Source organism: Prionailurus viverrinus, chromosome A2, assembly GCF_022837055.1.
Source record: "Prionailurus viverrinus isolate Anna chromosome A2, UM_Priviv_1.0, whole genome shotgun sequence".
In the NCBI taxonomy this organism is placed as follows: Eukaryota; Metazoa; Chordata; class Mammalia; order Carnivora; family Felidae; genus Prionailurus; species Prionailurus viverrinus.
In genome coordinates this window covers 96,032,906-96,054,410 of record NC_062562.1, presented here as the reverse complement: position 1 = coordinate 96,054,410, position 21,505 = coordinate 96,032,906, and the positions used below count along the sequence as shown (strand labels likewise).

The following is a 21,505-nucleotide window of genomic DNA, read 5'->3' as shown; positions in this document are numbered from 1 at the left end:
TACCTGAAGTAGGGCTTATGCTCACCTGATGTGGGACTGGAACACACGAACTGTGATACCATGACCTGAAATGAGGTCAGATGCTTAATGACTGAGCCACCTAGATGTCCAAGTGTCAAGCGCTGGACTCTTAATTTCAGCTCAGGTCACAATCTCACAGTTCATGGGATCAAGCCATGCATTGGGCTCCACGCTGACAGTGCTAAGCCTGTTTGGGATTCTCTCTCTCCCTCTCTCTCTCAAAATAAATAAATATTTAAAAAAAAAAGATATTTAAAAATATTTATTCATAAAAAAACCATTACACAGTAAACATTCTTAACATCCTAAAATGAAAAAAAATATTTAAAAAATTAAGCAAGAGGAATGGCATTGTTTTACATGTTTATAAATTTTTTTTAATGTCTAGCTAACAGAAGACAAACTCATAGTATTCTATCTGTTGTGATACGTTACTTTGATTCAAAGCATATGAAGAAAATCTAGCCTTTATATAGTTAGAAAAGTAGTATTCTAAAATGCCTTTTCAGATAACGTGAATATTCATATTTGATACAATACCAGAAATTTACCAAGTGGCCACTTCTTAGGTTATTTGTAATGTAAAACCTAAAATCATATCAATGACTTTTTGTACTCTGTTACATTAAAAGCTATTGGTCTACCTTGCACTTTGAATAAATCTTTTACCCATGCATAATTTAAAAAAATCATATACTATCTTTTGAAAAATACTGATTCACTGAGTTATACAGATCTTCTAGATATTGTCACTTTTCACCATACAATACTAAGGAAAATCACGTTATCACACTGCCAATCTTATAATAAAAGTCTTTAAGTACTGGGAAGCTGCCAAGCTAAAGACAGTGATACAAGTTTTTTAAATTTGAATATTCACCTGAAAGCTCAAATTTTATAATTTTCAACAAATACTGTCAGCTTCTCTTTGAACTGATAGGCTCACATAATTCATTTTCAAGAAAATGTGAACCAAGTATCTCAGTCTGAATAACCATCATTTTTGTTGTGGTTAGTTTAAAATAGTGTTTCATGAAAAAAGCTGTGGTTGCAGCTTGCAACTCAAACAACAGTACAAGTGTTCTTATTCAAAGCTATCATGATACTTCAGTACGCAGAGCTGCTTCAGGCACTCTTCCCATCTGCCACATGGAATATTAAGATGTGTACTGAAGGATGGAGATTAATTAAAAATAATAATTTTTACTGCTTCATCAAGGACACTTCTAAGGGAAATGCTTGGCCTTTCTTTTCTAAAACAGCAAGTGGCTAGCAGTAATGAATACAATGATTGCTAGTTAAGGTTGGGTGCCACTGTTTTAATTCATCTACAGGCATCAGCAGTTTTAGCCTCCAGTTTTTGCGCTTTCACTGCAAACGTCAACACGGTGAAAAGGGCAAATAACACTTTAGCATTAGTACAAAAATAGATTTGACCACATGTACCTCCTAAGAGTCTCAAGATCCAGGAGTCCTCAGAACACACTTAAGAATTACTACATTAGATAATTTTCTTAATAGTGTTTTCCAATTTTAGAACGTATATTTGTAAATTACACTATAAACGGTTAAAAAACATTTTGCTACTTGTTTTTTATGTTAAAATATACACATTATTTTAGTAATAATATGTAAATATATTTTAGTTTAGTATTCCAAGCAAGTTTTAATTAATCATGTAACAAGACTTGATACTAAATATTATTATAGTGTTCAATGTTAGGAAGCTAATGCAATACAACAGTTCTGTAATCTCAATATAAATATTTAACTTCAAAAAAAGAAAGCTTTAATAGATTAAGCATTCAATAGCTAATCTATTGAGAACATTACCAAGTGTCTAGCACTGTATTTACAATCTTTAAAATGAAGTGGAGAAAATGAGCTTAATAATAAGATGGTTTAAAATCTAAGTTGTAGGAATTTCAGAAAACAAAAAATACTGCAGGTCAGAGTAGTTGTAGATAAATTAATGAAAAAGGCAGAAACCAAGTTAGGACCTAAAGGAGAGGGAATTAGAGAAGAAAGAAAACATTGGAGAATCAAGGAACAACAGGAATAAAGTGAAGGGGGTAGCATTTCTAAAGGTGGGGAAAGTACAAAGGAAGTCAATCAACTAGTCCCAATGATAAGAGCATACTAGAGAGTAATGAGATTGGGTAGAATGAGGGCAGAGTCAAAAGAGCTTTGGAAGCCAAAGAGAATAATGCAGACAATAGGGTATTGTTACAGTTTTGTCATGACAGAAAAATATTAAAAAGGATACAATTGAGCAAGATTAATCTGGCCACGAGATTACGACAAGAAAAGATTTGCAAAAAGAACATTTAGGAATCAGGTAATTTCAATATTGGGAGCACTGACTGATAAGAGTGAGCTAAGTTTGGGGCAATGGGAATAGAAAGAAATGAATTCCAGAGATAAGACTTAGTGAACTTCATATCAGCAGCAGGTTAGGTAAAGGAGAAGAGTAAGTCAAGGATGATTTGAAGATATTTAGGGTTACAGAGATGAGAAGTAATAACATTACTGAATACATATTGTATCCTAGGCAGCATGATAGACGTATAACACATTAATTAAATTGTCCCACAGCTGTATGTAATAGCAATCTATTTTACAGAAAAGGGAACGAAAGCCCAGAGTGATGAAGTAACTTGCCTTGCTAATAAGTGGCTTAGGCAGCCCTGACACATAGGTTTATCTAACTGGAGAGATAAAAGGCTATCACAATGGTTAAAAAGCCTGAAGCCTACAAGCCATTTGCCTAGGCAATTAGCTTTGTCACTTACAAGCTGCTAGAGACCTGACAAGTTGCTTAATCTTTCTGTTCCTGTTTTCTCACCTCTAAAATACAGACAGCAAACTACTTCACAGAGGTGTAATAAGGATTAAATGAGATAATGCATGGAGACACTGTTAATAGTGCCTAGAAAACAGTAACCACTCAATACATTTGCTATTATCATATCAGCACAATATACTAGTGTCATTAACAGAGAGAAAACCCAGTTTGGGAAGAAAAAACATAAAATTCCAAACAAGATGAGTTGGAGGTGGCTTCTTTAAAGTTAATATTTTCTTTTCTTTTCTTTTTTTTGAGAGAGGGGGTGCAAGTGAGCAAGGGGCAGAGACAGAGGGAGAGAGAGAGAGAATCCTATGCACTATCAGTGTGGAGCCTGAAGCAGGGCTTGAATTCACCCCATGCAGGGCTCGAGCTCACCCTATGCAGGACTCAAACTCAGAAACCATGAGATCATGATCTGAGCCGAAGTCAGAGCCACCCTGGAGCCCCATAAAAATATTTTCTTGTGTGATTTTATAAAACTGTTGTTTACTTTGTATAAGATACTATGCTAGATGCTAAAAGTACAAAGAAGGAAGGTAGATAAAAGGGTAATTTAGGTAGAGAGAAGATAGACAAATTATAAAGTACAATGATACACTATATACCAAATAAGCAATACATACAAACAAAAAAAGCCCCAGAAGTTAAAAAAAAAAAAAAAAAGATTGAGGTTCCCTTGACAGGCTAAGATAGATAAAGCCTACACAGGACCTTGGAGGAAGGATAAGACTTAGATAAGAAAGAGAAAGCTGAGAAGAGTAAGGAAGGAGATCTGTCAGGAGAGCAGCATGCACAGGGCAAACAGCTCACATGACATGTTTCAGAGAAACCAAAAGGAGCAGCTTAATGTGAACAACAATTTGCATTAAAAGATACATTAAAAAGGTTGAAAGTTTTTTTTATCAAGTTCTAAAGAGCTTTGAATACTGCTTTATGGACTGTATTTCACTATGTAAGCAAAGAAGCGTCTCTTTAGTTTTCTAGCATCAGACTTCTCTAGCTACATATCTACTTCTAAAAACACTAAATTTGTTTTAGAACTACCATCCTCTGCGTCTTTCATTTTATAAGCTAGCACATATAAAATACGATCATACTCAAATACGATCATGACTAGATGAGGCAAATGCATCTGTTCTGTCACCTTAAACTAGCTAATCAGAGCTTATAACTTTGCCGTAGGCACCATTTTTTGACAGCTGATAAGTACTTTTCTAGAATTGAAATGCTATAAATTAAACACTAAATTATTACCAAGATATCATGCCATGAAACATACTGAGGATCTAAATAAATTTACAGCCACAAGAATATGTGAACCAACCTCACTATTAGAACTTCTGGTCTAATTTAGGCATGATAAAAAAATCATAGTAACTTTAGCATTATCAGTTTTAAAAGTTTATTAGAATACCATAAAACATGCACATATGCACATATATATTTTCAAAGATCAAGGATTTTTTTCCCTTTCACTAATTTATTATTAATTGGTTTACAGTATTACTTACCCTAGTATTCTATTCATTCCATGTCTAGCAGCATAGTGTAATGGAGTATTGTGCTGGTAGGGCTCTCCATAAGATATATTTGGATCAAGGGATTCTTTTAGCTGAGGGTTGTTTTCATATATTTGGCAGGCCAGGTTTTCATCACCATTGATAAGTGCTTTACGGAATTTGGTGGTTGTATTTCCCATGTTTTCTTTTGTTTTTTTTTTTGATAGGCAGTGGCACTTTTTTCCTTCCCCGTTCAGCCACTTCTTAAATGTTTCTGCAACATGTTTCACATTCTAATGGAAGAAAAAATTATCAAATTAGATTGTGAAGCAGTACTCTAAAGAAACAATAACACAATTAGGAACACTAATAAAACATAGGAAGCATATACAAGAGAACAAAATAAATTACATTTTGCCAAATTCATCTTAACAGCCAAAAAAACTCAAATTTTTAACATTGCTCAAATTAACTTCTTGTTAAACTGTACCATTTTTCCGCACAAAAACTTTAAGGCTGCACTTTGTACTATGAAGGTTATTGTACTATGAAGGTTATCTACATATATGAGACTTTCAATTTTCCTCTTCACATAGGCAGGAAATAACTTGACTGAATTTTATGATTGCATACACTTAAATCTCTGTATAAATTATGTATAAGATGACTCGGCCAATTTTGGGGAGAGTAAAAAAATGTAGGAAATTTTGCTCATACATGAACTTCAGAATAGGTGTTAAGTTATAATAAAAAAACACACAGTACTTGGCTAGCATGCTCAATAAATGCTAGTTTTGCTCCATTCCAATAAATCTTCCTTCCTTCCATCCTTCCTTTCTTTCAGTTATTTGAGAGAGAGAGAGAGAGAGAGAGAGAGAGAGAGAAGGGGAAAGGAAGGGAGGGGAGGGGAGGGGAGGGGAGGGGAGGGGAGGGGAGGGGAGGGGAGGGGAGAGGAGAGGAGAGGAGAGGAGAGGAGAGGAGAGGAGAGGAGAGGAGAGGAGAGGAGGAGAGAAAATCCCAAGCAGGCTCCGTGCTATCAGCACAGAGACTGGTGCAAACACACAATGTGTGAGAGATCATAACCTGACCTAAAATCAAGAGCTGGACACTTAACGGACTGAGCCAACCAGGAGCTCCTCCAACAAATGTTTCTGAATCTATTCTTGAACTATGATCAAAATTAGTGATAAAGGAAATAGCTATGTGAAGGCAGGTATGAAATAAAAGGACTCTTCAAAGAACGATCAGTATAGATGGAGTTGAGGGTATCTAGTATTGAATTCACAGAAGATAAAAAATGAAAATAGGTTGGGGCCAACTAAGAAACTTATACGTTAATCTGTAAAGAATGGGTAATTAAAGGCTTTTATGCATGGCAGTGATACAATTATTTTATGCTTTAGAAAATTAACCATTGGGACAGCGTAGAAGATAGACTGGAAGGAGAAAAATTAGAGGCAGAATACAGAGTCCATCATGTTACCCGTTAACTCAGTGAGCGGCAGGCTGGACATTAAAACATAGCTTTTAAAAAAATTTGAAAACAATATGTACTTGTTCAATACAAGTTTTATATAGGGTAGTAACAGTTTCAACATAATACAAATTAACAGACTAAAAAACAAATGAGTTATTTTAAAAGCTTGCTACAAAACAGAGGCTCTCCACCTTGGCTATACATTGAATAACATGGAGAACCTCAGGGTCCCAACAGCCAAGCTACACTCCAGACTAATTAAATCAGTTTCTAGAGGGTGGCACACAGGCACTGGTATTTCAGCTTCCTTGGGTGACTTCAATGTGCTCACACTACTGTAAAAAAACTCCTAACTCCGTCTAGGCAAATGGTTACATCTGAGAATGCAGATGAAGGTGAACAGGCAGGATAAGACATGTACTAAACCTATTTTAGAGACAGGTGTTGACTACTGACTATAGCAGCATTGGCACACATCTATACTTAATGAAGTCACCATTTGAGTCTTTTAAGGGCTCTTTGTTATTGACATTTTTACTTTAAATATGCAAATACATACGCATAGTAGGATGAATAAAGAAAACCAAAAGATAACTGGAAGATAACCACAATTAGCATTTTGATATATAACTACCCTATTTATAATGTATGCAAATGTGTCTTATGCATAACATATACACTATAAATATTTATATACATAAACTGGATCACACTACATAATTAAAAAATTTTCATTTAATTTTCCAGAGGGTTGATGAACTAACTTTAGACTAATGTACTACTCTTTTATCATTTCATCTAGAATAAAGAAAATCCCTCCCAAAGACAGTCTTCTACTTATCGTAATATACTATAGACACTTTGGAGATTTTTCAGGGACACCTAGTATTTTTTTCTTTTGTTTTTTATAAAATCTAGGAGCCATGTGTTTATTCTCAGTGAAATAATTTGTGTTTTGTCGTATTGCTTCAAGCACTTTAAGGATTTATTATTTTTAATGAGAACTCCATTCAGTTTACTGTATATTTCAATCTATAACCAAATATAAAATATATCATGTAGATTCTAAGCGTCTTACCTAAAGGATTTGAAAACATACAGTTGTTTAGTCTTACCTTTCTTCCCTGTTAGAATGTAGCTCAAATTATAAACATTTTTGGAGTTTGGATTAGATTAATAAACAACGTATTTTCTTTGATTTACATTATACTTTAGCTAATATTCTATAAGAAAAGTAAATTCTTTTTTTTTTTTGTGTGTGTGTGTTCTAATAAAACTTTATTTATTTTTTTTTATGAAATTTATTGACAAATTGGTTTCCATACAACACCCAGTGCTCATCCCAAAAGGTGCCCTCCTCAATACCCATCACCCACCCTCTCCTCCCTCCCACCCCCCATCAACCCTCAGTTTGTTCTCAGTTTTTAACAGTCTCTCATGCTTTGGCTCTCTCCTATTCTAACCTCTTTTTTTTTTTTTTCCTTCCCCTCCCCCATGGGTTCCTGTTAAGTTTCTCAGGATCCACATAAGAGTGAAACCATATGGTATCTGTCTTTCTCTGTATGGCTTATTTCACTTAGCATCACACTCTCCAGTTCCATCCACGTTGCTACAAAGGGCCATATTTCATTTTTTCTCATTGCCACGTAGTACTCCATTGTGTATATAAACCACAATTTCTTTATCAATTCATCAGTTGATGGACATTTAGGCTCTTTCCATAATTTGGCTATTGTTGAGAGTGCTGCTATGAACATTGGGGTACAAGTGGCCCTATGCATCAGTACTCCTGTATCCCTTGGATAAATTCCTAGCAGTGCTATTGCTGGGTCATAGGGTAGGTCTATTTTTAATTTTCTGAGGAACCTCCACACTGCTTAAGAAAAGTAAATTCTATCCAAGATGTGAAAAAAAGAAATATCTAAGAAAGCAATGTTATCTTGGAGTAATTATTTGAAATAACAGGATACTTAAAAAAAAACAATAATTCTCTAAATGTGCATTGAACATTACTGTCACTCATGGTGAAAAGCATAATGGCATCTCTAAATCTTTTTGTGGTTCTCAGTTATTTTAAGGTCTGTTTCATTTTTTTAATTTGAGTTCAATAAACCTGAAAGTCAGCAGGAAATGCGTCACTTAAAATTCATAGCTCCATTAGCTCAGATTATTCTCATGTTTTATCTAGAAATTTACCAGATGTGTCCTTTAACTTTTTCATAGCCACAGCTAGTATAACCTGAAGTGACTGTTTGCTCTGAATCAAACTCTTAAATAATATGTTCCCAACTCCAAGATAAATTTATGTATAGAGTTTCATGAAGCAGGTGATAGATTACCAAAGATGTGAAAATAATTCCTTATTTGGGGGTTTTAAGTTTTACAGGAAAATCTATACAAAGTTTCAACTGTCAGTGGTAGAATACAGCATCTGATAAGTATTTTAATGAAAAAAGTAAGAAAAATATAGACTATCAATGGACTCTAGAAAGCTTTCTCCAATTCCTGATTAATTTAACTGTGAGGAGCTCTATAACTCTTGCTTTAAATCTTTGTCTCTCAACTTCTGTTTTCATAGGTTAATAATCTGCAACAAAAATTCAAGGGCACTTAAATTAATAAACTATTACCAGAAGTCTTTTATAGAATATGAAGTTCTTCAGAAATAACTTTCTCTTATCTGTTTCCACACAAGTAAATTATTTTTAAAGTCATAATTACGGAAAATTGTTGAGCTAAATGAAGTAATTGGCTTCTATTCTTCACTTACCTAGAAGAAAACCCATTACATACATACACACACAAACACATTCATTCACCATCTACCCCCAATTCATCTTTCTTCAACTGTCTGCCATATTGATAAGAATAACAATTGTAAATCTACAACTAAACATCTCTTTAGCCAGAATAGAAACAAATAGAAAGTTTATTCAAACAGTAAGTCCCAACCTCATTCCACTCTAGGTTGAGAGATGTACCTCAAAGAAGATTCGAGAAAGCTCTACACCCAGAGAAATGGATTGTCATTGCAATAATACTTACAGAGAAGGAGAGGATGGTTTAAGAACTGACTCTAAGAGAACTTTCAAAGGACAAGGTAAAAAAGAAAAAGAAAAAAGAAATAAGGATAGGAGAAAAAAAGCCAGGAAAAGTCAATATACTACAGCAGACAAAAACCACGTGGACAAATAATGTATTAAGCTATCAACTCTGTTCATTCACCATTCAACAAGCACTATTAAACTGTAGTTATTTTCATTTGTCACTATGCATCAGAATCACCTCAAGAGGTGATTTCAAGTGGTCTAGGGAGCACAAAGCCAGAACAGAATTTTAAAAGCTTCCTAGTTGATCAAACCCTGCAGGTCAGAGCTGAGGACCATGGACTCATTCTGAAATCATGCCAAACCATAGGTACTAGAAAGCAGTGTGATGGCATGGAAAGTGTAGGAGTTAGAAAGACTTGTGTTCAAATTCTATTTTTATATTACCAACTAACTTAACTTTTGAGTTGTTTCTTCATCCGTAAACCAGTAGTATTAACATCTACTTTCTTCAGCCAACTAAAATAAATGACCAAACATAAGCATCATTGTACCTATGGAATTTATATTCTAGTGGGAGTAGAGGAGATAAACATTGTAAGGCTTTGATTTTATTCTGTGTCCAACAGGAAGCCATTACAGGTTTTGAGCTACACCTTTCTCAGGGTTTAGCATTTTTAGAAAAATGCAATCATGGTTTATCCATGTTGACAAATTAATCAATAGTTCAATCATTATTATTGCTGAGTAGTATTCAATTGCAAGGATGTACCACTAATATTCACATATTAAAGGACATGTTGATTGTTTCCAGTTTGGGGCAATTGTTAATAAAGCTATCATAACATTCACATACAAGTTTTGTGTGAATGTATACTTTAATGTCTCTTGGGCAAATATCCAGGAATGGAATTGCTGGGACATGTGCTAAGTCATTTGTTTAACTTCATAAGAAACCATTAAACTGTTTTCTGGAGTAGACATGCCAATTCATTCCTATCAGCCATGTATGAGAGTTACAGTTGGTTCTGTACCTCAGTCAGCATTTTGAATTATCAGTTTTTTGGTAGGCTTTTGTTGTTGCTGTTGTTGTTATTGTTGTTTTGTTGTTGTTGTTGTTGTTTTTGTTTTTGATAGCCATTCTAATGGATGTATTGTAGTACCTCACAATGGTTTTAATTTCTATTTTCCTAATGATTAATGATATAGAACATGCTTTGATATGCTTACTGCCACAACTATATCTTGACTGTATATCTAAAATGTCTGTTTAGATCTTTTGACAATTTTTAAGGCGGATTACTATTGAATTTGAGTTCCTTATAGTCTGTAAAAAATAAGTCCTCCGTTAGAAATGTGATTCGCAAATATTTCTTCTCGTCAGTAGCTTCTCTGAAAAGTCTCTTAACGGTATACATAGGCCACAAGTTTTAAATTTTGAAGAAATCAAATTTATCATTTTTTTTTCCTTTGGACTGTGCTTTTGAAGTCATATATAAAACTTGCCTAACTCAGGTCACAGAGATTTTCTCCGATATTTTCTTTTAGGAGTTCTTTAATTTTACGTTTATATTTAAATCCATGATCATTGTGAAATCATTTCTATATAAGGTTGAGGTGTGGATTGAGATTCATTATGTTTTATGTATGGACAGCTTCCTTTATTGAAAAGAGAGTATCCTTCCTCCACTGAATTAATTGCCTTTTTACCTCTACCAAAAACCAAATGACGAGCAAAGTGAATTCAACAATACATTAAAAGGCTCATATACCACCACGATCCAGTGGGATTTACTCCAGAGATGCAATGGTGGTTCTGGAGTAACTGCAATGGTTCAACACCTGCCAATCAATCAATGTGATACACCACATTAACAAAATGAAAGATTAAAAAATCGTATAATTACTCAATAGATGTAGAAAAAGTATCTGATAGGACCCTGGGAAGATGGTGGCGTAGTAGGATGCTGGGCTCACCGCGCGTCCTGCTGATCACTTAGATTCCACCTACACCTGCCTAAATAACCCAGAAAGCTGCCAGAAGACTAACAGAATGGAGTCTCCGCAGCCAAGCGCAGACGAGAGGCCCACTGAAGAGGGTAGGAAGGGCGGAGAGGCGGTGCGCGCTACACGGACTGGCGGGAGGGAGCCGGGGTGGAGGGGCAGCCTGCTGGTCAAGCAGAGCCCCCGAGTCTGGCTGGCAAAAGTGGAGGGGCCGGATGGAGTGTGTCCCGACAGCAAGCGGGACTTGACATCTGGAAGGTTATAAGCTAACAGCTCTTCTCGGAGAACGGAAGGGCTGGAGGACAACGGGAGGGAGAGTTATTGAGCCCTGGACGACAGAGCGCAGCTTGGCGGGGAACAAAGGCGCTCGCCAGCGCCATCTCCCTCACCCATCCCCCAGCCAAAATCCCAAAGGGAACCAGTTCCTGCCAGGGAACTTTCTTGCACCGCGCAAACACTGAACTCTGTGCTTCTGCGGATCCATCCCTCTGGCGGGTCTGACCCCCTCCCAGTGTCACAGGGCCCCTCCCAAAGAGGATCTCCGAAGGAGAAGCCAGCTGAGCCTGCTCCTCCCGCCCCTGTGCACCTTGCGGATCCACCCCAGCTAATATGCCAGATCCGCAGCACCACAAGCCTGGCAGTGTGCAAGTAGCCCAGACGGGCCACGCCACCCCACAGTGAATCCCGCCCCTAAGAGAGGGAAAGAGAAGGCACAGCCCAGTCTGACTGTGGCCCCAGCGGTGGGCTGGGGGCAGACATCAGGTCTGACTGCAGCCCCGCCCACCAACGCAAGTTATTCAAGACAGCACAGGGGAAGTGCCCCGCAGTCCCACACCACTCCAGGGACTATCCAAAATGACGTAACGGAAGAATTCCCCTCAGAAAAACGTCCAGGAAATAACAACAGCTAACAAACTGATCAAAAAGAATTTAAACAACATAACAGAAAGTGAATTTAGAGTAATAGTCATAAAATTAATCGCTGGGCTTGAAAACAGTGTAAAGGACAGCAGAGAATCTCTTGCTACAGAGATCAAGGGACTAAGGAACAGCCAGGAGGAGCTAAAAAATGCTATCAATGAACTGCAAAATAAAATGGAGACAACTACAGCTCAGATTGAAGAGACAGAGGAGAGAATAGGTGAACTAGAAGATAAAATTATGGAAAAAGAGGAAGCTGAGAAAAAGAGAGATAAAAAAATCCAGGAGTATGAGGGGAAAATTAGAGAACTAAGTGATGCACTAAAGAGAAATAATATACGCATAATTGGTATTCCAGAGGAGGAAGAGAGAGGGAAAGGTGCTGAAGGGGTACTTGAAGAAATAATAGCTGAGAACTTCCCGGATCTGGGGAAGGAAAAAGGCATTGAAATCCAAGAGGCACAGAGAACTCCCTTCAGACGTCACTTGAATCGATCTTCTGCACGACATATCATAGTGAAACTGGCAAAATACAAGGATAAAGAGAAAATTCTGAAAGCAGCTAGAGATAAACGTGCTCTAACATATAAAGGGAGACCTATAAGACTCGTGACCAATCTCTCTACTGAAACTTGGCAGGCCAGAAAGGAATGGCAGGAGATCTTCAATGTGATGAACAGAAAAAAATATGCAGCTGAGAATCCTTTATCCAGCAAGCCTGTCATTTAGATTAGAAGGAGAGATAAAGGTCTTCCCAAACAAACAAAAACTGAAGGAATTCGTCACCACTAAACTAGCCTTACAAGAGATCCTAAGGGGGATCCTGTGAGACAAAGTACCAGAGACATCGCTACAAGCATAAAACATACAGACATCACAATGACTCTAAACCCATACCTTTCTATAATAACACTGAATGTAAATGGACTAAATGCGCCAACCAAAAGACATAGGGTATCAGAATGGATAAAAAAACAAGACCCATCTATTTGCTATCTACAAGAGACTCATTTTAGACCTGAGGACACCTTCAAATTGAGAGTGAGGGGATGGAGAACTATTTATCATGCCACTGGAAGTCACAAGAAAGCTGTAGTAGCCATACTTATACCAGACAAACTAGACTTTAAATTAAAGGCTGTAACAAGAGATGAAGAAGGGCATTATATAATAATCACAGGGTCTATCCATCAGGAAGAGCTAACAATTATAAATGTCTATGCGCCAAATACAGGAGCCCCCAAATATATAAAACAATTACTCACAAACATAAGCAACCTTATTGATAAGAATGTGGTAATTGCAGGGGACTTTAACACTCCACTTACAGAAATGGATAGATCATCTAGACACACAGTCAATAAAGAAACAAGGGCCCTGAATGAGACATTGGATCAGATGGACTTGACACATATATTTAGAACTCTGCATCCCAAAGCAACAGAATATACTTTCTTCTTGAGTGCACATGGAACATTCTCCAAGATAGATCACATACTGGGTCACAAAACAGCCCTTCGTAAGTATAAAAGAATTGAGATCATACCATGCATACTTTCACACCACAGTGCTATGAAGCTTGAAATCAACCACAGGAAAAAGTCTGGAAAACCTCCAAAAGCATGGAGGTTAAAGAACACCCTACTAAAGAATGAATGGGTCAACCAGGCAATTAGAGAAGAAATTAAAAAATATATGGAAACAAATGAAAATGAAAATACAACAATCCAAACGCTTTGGGATGCAGCGAAGGCAGTCCTGAGAGGAAAATACATTGCAATCCAGGCCTATCTCAAGAAACAAGAAAAATCCCAAATACAAAATCTAACAGCACACCTAAAGGAAATAGAAGCAGAACAGCAAAGACAGCCTAAATCCAGCAGAAGAAGAGAAATAATAAAGATCAGAGCAGAAGTAAACAATATAGAATCTAACAAAACTGTAGAGCAGATCAACGAAACCAAGAGTTGGTTTTTTTAAAAAAATAAACAAAATTGACAAACCTCTAGCCAGGCTTCTCAAAAAGAAAAGGGAGATGACCCAAACAGATAAAATCATGAATGAAAATGGAATTATTACAACCAATCCCTCAGAGATACAAGCAATTATCAGGGAATATTATGAAAAATTATATGCCAACAAATGGACAACCTGGAAGAAATGGACAAATTCCTAAACACCCACACGCTTCCAAAACTCAATCAGGAGGAAATAGAAAGCTTGAACAGACCCATAACCAGCGAAGAAATTGAATCAGTCATCAAAAATCTCCCAACAAATAAGAGTCCAGGACCAGATGGCTTCCCAGGGGAGTTCTACCAGACGTTTAAAGCAGAGATAATACCCATCCTTCTCAAGCTATTCCAAAAAACAGAAAGGGAAGGAAAACTTCCAGACTCATTCTATGAAGCCAGTATTACTTTGATTCCTAAACCAGACAGAGACCCAGTAAAAAAGAGAACTACAGGCCAATATCCCTGATGAATATGGATGCAAAAATTCTCAATAAGATATTAGCAAATCGAATTCAACACCATATAAAAAGAATTATTCACCATGATCAAGTGGGATTCATTCTTGGGACGCAGGGCTGGTTCAACATTCGCAAATCAATCAATGTGATACATCACATTAATAAAAGAAAAGAACCATATGATCCTGTCAATCGCAGAAAAGGCCTTTGACAAAATTCAGCACCCTTTCTTAATAAAAACCCTCGAGAAAGTCGGGATAGAAGGAACATACTTAAACATCAAAAAAGCCATTTATGAAAAGCCCACAGCTAACATCATCCTCAACGGGGAAAAATTAAGTGCTTTTTCCGTGAGATCAGGAACATGACAGGGATGCCCACTCTCACCGCTATTGTTTATCATAGTGTTGGAAGTTCTAGCATCAGCAATCAGACAACAAAAGGAAATAAAAGGCATCAAAATTGGCAAAGATGAAGTTAAGCTTTCACTTTTTGCAGATGACATGATATTATACATGGAAAATCCGATAGACTCCACCAGAAGTCTGCTAGAACTGGTATATGAATTTAGCAAAGTTGCAGGATACAAAATCAATGTACAGAAATCAGTTGCATTCTTATACACTAATAATGAAGCAACAGAAAGACAAATAAAGAAACTGATCCCATTCACAACTGCACCAAGAAGCATAAAATACCTAGGAATAAAGCTAACCAAAGATGTAACAGATCTGTATGCTGAAAACTATAGAAAGCTTATGAAGGAAACTGAAGAAGATATAAAGAAATGGAAAAACATTCCGTGCTCATGGGTTGGAAGAATAAATATTGTCAAAATGTCAATACTACCCAAAGCTATCTACACATTCAATGCAATCCCAATCAAAATTGCACCAGCATTCTTCTCGAAACTAGAACAAGCAATCCTAAAATTCATATGGAACCACAAAAGGCCCCGAATAGCCAAAGGAATTTTGAAGAAGAAGACCAAAGCAGAAGGCATCACGATCCCAGACTTTAGCCTCTACTACAAAGCTGTCATCATCAAGACAGCATGGTATTGGCACAAAAACGGACACATAGACCAATGGAATAGAATAGAAACCCCAGAACTAGACCCACAAACGTATGGCCAACTCATCTTTGACAAAGCAGGAAAGAACATCCAATGGAAAAAAGACAGTCTCTTTAACAAATGGTGCTGGGAGAACTGGACAGCAACATGCAGAAGGTTGAAACTAGACCACTTTCTCACACCATTCACAAAAATAAACTCAAAATGGATAAAGGACCTGAATGTGAGACAGGAAACCATCAAAACCCTAGAGAAGAAAGAAGGAAAAGACCTCTCTGACCTCAGCAGTAGCAATTTCTTACTTGACACATCCCCAAAGGCAAGGGAATTAAAAGCAAAAATGAACTACTGGGACCTTATGAAGATAAAAAGCTTCTGCACAGCAAAGGAAACAACCAACAAAACGAAAAGGCAACCAACGGAATGGGAAAAGATATTTGCAAGTGACTTATCAGACAAAGGGCTAGTATCCAAAATCTATAAAGAGCTCACCAAACTCCACACCCGAAAAACAAATAACCCAGTGAAGAAATGGGCAGAAAACATGAATAGACACTTCTCTAAAGAAGACATCCGGATGGCCAACAGGCACATGAAAAGATGCTCAACATCGCTCCTCATCAGGGAAATACAAATCAAAACCACACTCAGATATCACCTCACACCAGTCAGAGTGGCCAAAATGAACAAATCAGGAGACTATAGATACTAGAGAGGATGTGGAGAAACGGGAACCCTCTTGCACTGTTGGTGGGAATGCAAATTGGTGCAGCCACTCTGGAAAACAGTGTGGAGGTTCCTCAGAAAATTAAAAAAAGACCTACCCTAAGACCGAGCAGTAGCACTGCTAGGAATTTACCCAAGGGATACAGGAGTACTGATGCATAGGGGCACTTGTACCCCAATGTTTACAGCAGCACTCTCAACAATAGCCAAATTATGGAAAGAGCCTAAATGTCCATCAACTGATGAATCGATAAAGAAATTGTGGTTTATATACACAATGGAGTACTACGTGGCAATGAGAAAAAATGAAATATGGCCCTTTGTAGCAACGTGGATGGAACTGGAGAGTGTGATGCTAAGTGAAATAAGCCATACAGAGAAAGACAGATGCCATATGGTTTCACTCTTATGTGGATCCTGAGAAACTTAACAGAAACCCATGGGGGAGGGGAAGGAAAAAAAAAAAAAGAGGTTAGAGTGGGAGAGAGACAAAGCATAAGAGACTCTTAAAAACTGAGAACAAACTGAGGGTTGATGGGGGGGGGTGGGAGGGAGGAGAGGGTGGGTGATGTGTATTGAGGAGGGCACCTTTTGGGATGAGCACTGGGTGTTGTATGGAAACCAATATGACAATAAACTTCATATATGGAAAAAAAAAAAGAAAAAGTATCTGATAAAATTCAACATCAGGTCATGATAAAAAACTTTCAACAAAGTGGGTAAAGAGGGAACATACCTCAACATAGGCCATATATGAAACACCCACAGCTAAATCATACTCAGTGATGAAAAGCTGAAAGCTTTTCCTCTAGATTCAGGAACAAGACAAGGATGTATTCTCTTGGCCACTTTTACTCAACATTGTATTGGAAGTCCTAGCCAAAAAAATTAGGGACGATAAAGAAATAAAAGGCATCCAAATTAAAAAGAAAAGAGTAAAATTGTCACTACTTGCATATGATTTGATACTATATATAGAAAACCCTAAAGATTCTGCCCAAAACATTTAGAATAAATGAATTCAGTAAAATAGCAGGATACAAAATCAATACACAAAAATATATTCTGTTTCTATATGCTAATAAATGAACAATCAGAAGGAGAAACTAAGAATAATTCCATTCATGATTGCATCAAAAAAAATACCTTAGGAATAAGTTTAACCAAGGAGGTAAAAGACCTATTCAGCAAAAATTACAAGACACCGTTGAAAGAAACTGAAGATGACACAAATAAATGCAAAGATATTCTGTGGTCATGGATAAGAATTAAAATTGTTAAAATGTCCATTCTACCCAAAGCAATAATCTATAGATTCAATGCAATCTCTATCAAAATTCCAATGGCATTTTTCACAGAAATAGAACATCCTACACATTGTACAGAACAAGAAAAGACCCCAAATAGATAAAACCATCTTGAGAAAAAACAGCAAAACTGGAGGCATCAGATGCCTTGATTTCAAACAATATTACAATGCTATAGTAATCGAAACAGTATGGTATTGGCATTAAAAACGGACACATCGATTGGGGCACCTGGGTGGCTCAGTTGGTTAAGCATCTGACTCTTGATTTCGGCTCAGGTCATGATCCCACAATTTGTGATTTTAAGCCCTGCATCAGGCTCTGTGCTGACGGTGTGGAGCCTGGTTGGGATTCTTTCTCTGGCCCTTCCTTGCTCTCTCTCTCTCTCTCAAAATAAATAAATAAACTTAAAAACAAAAACAAAAAATAGACACATGGTTCAACGGAACAGAATATAGAGCCCAGAAATGAACCCATGCAAATATGGTAAATGAATTTATGACAAAAGATCCAAGAATAAACCATGGGGAAAACAGTCTCTTTACTAAATGGTGTTGGGAACACTGGACAGCCACATGCAAAAGAATGAAATTGGAACACTATCTTACACTCTACATAAAAGTTAACTCAAAATGGATTAAAGACATGAATGTAAAACTGAAAACCGTAAAACTCCTAGAAGAAAACCGGTGGTAAGCTCCTTGACATCACTCTTTATGATTTTTTGGCACTGATACCAAAAGGAAAGGCAACAAAAGCAAAAATAAACAAGTGGGACCATATCAAACTAAATAGCTTCTGCACAGCAAAGGAAACCATCAACAAAATGAAAAGGCAACCTACATAACGGAAGAAAATATTTGCAAATCATTTATCTGGTAAAGGGGCTAATATCAAAACACATGAAGAATTCAGTTAACTTAATAACAAAAACATCCAATCAAATTTGGACAGAGAATCTGGATAGACATTTTTCCAAAGAAGACCTATAGATATATGGCCAACAGGTATATAAGATGGTCAACACCATTAATCATCAGGGAAGTGCAAATAAAAGCCATAGAGACATCAACTCGTATCTGTTAGAATGGCTATTATCAAAAATACAGGAAATAATAAATGTTGGCAAGGATGTGAAGAAAAGGGAGCCCTTGTACACTGTTGGTAGGAATGTAAATTGATGCAGCCACTATGGAAATCACTGTGGTGGCTTCTCAAAAAATTAAAAACAGAACTACCATATGGATTCAATAATTCTGGGTGTTTATCCAAAGAAAACAAAAACACTAACCTGAAAAGATACACGCACCCTCATGCAGCACTACTTACAATAGCCAAAATATGGAGACAAACTAAATGTCCTTCAATGGATAAATACATAAAGAAAAAAATATATATATATAATGGAATATTATTCAGTCATTTAAAAAATGAAATCTTGCCATTTGTGACAAATGGTTGGACCTTGAGGACATTCTGGTAAGTTTAACAAGTCACACAGAGAAAGACAGTGTTATGATCTCATTTATATTTGAAATCTTAAAAATCAACCAACCAAACAAAAACAGCAAGCTCACAGACATAGACAGGGAGTCAAAAGGCACAAACTTCCAGTTTTAAAATAAGTAAGTCATGGGGATGTAATGTACTGCATGGTCACTAAGTTAACAATACTGTACTGAAACTTGATATGAGAGTAGACCTTAAAAGTTCTCATCACAAGAAATTTTATATGTGTGCTGATGGATGTTAACTAGACTTACTGTGGTGATCATTTCACAATACATACAATTACTTACTCATTATGTAGTACACCTGAAACTAACTTAAAATTGTATATCAATAATACCTCAATTAAAAAAAACAATTAACTAGGGGCACCTGGGTGGCTCAGTTGGTTAAGTGTCTAACTTCAGCTCAGGTCATAATCTCACGGTTTGTGGGTTTGAGCTCCGTGTTGGGCTCTGTGTTGACAGCTCGGAACCTGCAGCCTGCTTCAGATTCTGTGTTTCCCTCTATCTGCCCCTCCCCCATTCATGCCTGCGTGCTCTCTCTCTCTCTCAAAAATAAATAAACATTAAAAAAATTAAATTAAAAAGCAACTGACTATATTTGTATGCATCCAATTCTGGACTCTATTCTGTTCCATTTTTCTGTGTGTCTATTCTTTCAGCAATACTACCTTGTCTTGATTACTGTGAGAACTGACATCTTAACGATACTGAGTGGCCCAAGCCATGCACATGGTATTTCTGTCAATTTATTTATGTCTACTTTGATTTTTCAGTGAGTGATTTATAAGTTGCATCATACAAATGGTATACATATCCTGTTAGATTTATACCTAAGTATTTATTTTTGGGGGTGCCATTATAAATGGTACTATAAAAAATTTTAAGTTCTCATTGTTCATTTCCAGTATACAGTAATACAACTGAATTCATATATTAGACCTTGCAATCTAGAAGTTTGTTAAATTCACTTATTCTAGGAGTTTTTTGGTAGATATTTTGGGATTGTCTAAAGCAAGCTCATGTCTTCTATGAAAAGAAGCAATTTTATTTCTTCCTTTAAAATCTACATGCCTTTTCTTTTTCTTGCTTTATTACACTGGCTAGACTGATTTTTTTTTTTTTTATGTTTCTATTTATTTTTGAGACAAAGAGAGACAGAGCATGAGCAGGGGAGGGGCAGAGAGAGAGGGAGACACACAATCTGATGCAGGCTCCAGGCTCTGAGTTGTGGCACAGAGCCCAACGCGGGGCTCGAACTCACGAGCTGTGAGATCATGACCTGAGCTGAAGTCAGACGCACAACCGACTGAGCCACCCAGGTGCCCCTAGACTGATTTTTTAATTAGTCGGCAAAAGTTTGAGGAAAAATAGGATTATCTGTATAGAGTTAAAGTATCTCCCCTCAGATATTTAATAATCACAAAGTGAAAAATGGCAATTTTACAATGAAGAAATATGGGAAATATCACTTTAACCAAGGGATTAAGTTAATACCACCAGTAACATATTGACACCAGTAACACCACCAGTAACATGTTCCTTGAATTAATACGCTAAAAAAAGCAAGCACATTACTTCTGTAATATTCTTGTGAAAAAATGCATAACATCAATCTAAATATACAAAAACATTACATAAACTCAAATTGAGTGACATCTACAAAATAACTGGCCAGTACTCTTCAAAAAAGTGTCAAAGCCATTAAAGACAAGAAAAGACTACAACTGTTCACAGATTAGGGGAGACTAAGGCCATGTGAGAACTAATGTCATGTGGAATCCTAGATTAAATTCTAGAACAGAAAAAAAGTCATTAATAGAAAACTGATGAAATTCAAATAAAGCATATTGTTTAGTTAATGTTGTACCCATGTTAATTTCTTAGTTTTGATAACTGTACTATAGTTATGTATGATGTTTACATTAGGGCAAGCTGAGTGAAGGGTAGGTCTTCTCTGTCCTATTTTTGCAACTTTTCTGTATGTCTAAAATTCCTTCAAAATAAAAAGGTGGAAAAAAAATTTCTAGCTTCTGTGTTGAAAAAAGACCATAGGAAGGCACAGACAGAAACAGGGAGACTATCTGGAGGATACTAGGGTAACCCAGTCAACAGATGACAGTTTTATAGATCAGGATGGTACAAATTGAGGTGATGAAAAATATTTGCATTGTAGATATATTTTGAATGGTATCTCCTAAAAGAAACCTAAAGAGTGTAGAAAAGGGGCAGTCTGCGTTGTTATCTGATAGAATAACAAAAGGAATAAAATGGGAACAATGTCTTAAATTCCCAAATCTTTGAAGAACTGTTCCCCACTGGGAAATAAGTAGAATGGACACTCCAAGAAAAATCAATGCTATTTATTACTAATTTTGGTACCAAACTTCTAACCCCTACACAGTCTCTTAACCCAGAGTATTTAGCTGTGCCATGTGTAGGTCACAAGGTCCACTGGCCCTTCTAGCCTAGGTTTCTCTGATGGTGAGAAGAGACAAAGAAAGACAGGGGGAAAGGTTAAGACTAGCTGCCTGAATCCATCTACATTCCTGCTTCTTGTAACAAAAGGTACAAACCCTAGTAGTCAGGTCTGACC

General features: G+C 36.7%; 1 protein-coding gene across 7 annotated transcripts in view; it reads right to left on the bottom strand.

Moving 5' to 3' along the window:
• ANKIB1 (ankyrin repeat and IBR domain containing 1) overlaps positions 1–21,505 on the bottom strand; it is a 153,697-nt gene that overhangs the window by 94,236 nt on the left and 37,956 nt on the right. For all 7 annotated transcript variants that reach the window (XR_007146392.1, XR_007146393.1, XR_007146394.1 and 4 more), the window contains exon 2: positions 4,381–4,661. Coding sequence is in view for 2 of the 7 variants with exons in the window: in XM_047830709.1 (XP_047686665.1) it covers positions 4,381–4,568 (188 nt within the window). In the remaining 5 variants the exon portion in view is untranslated. The remainder of the gene's footprint in view (positions 1–4,380; positions 4,662–21,505) is intronic.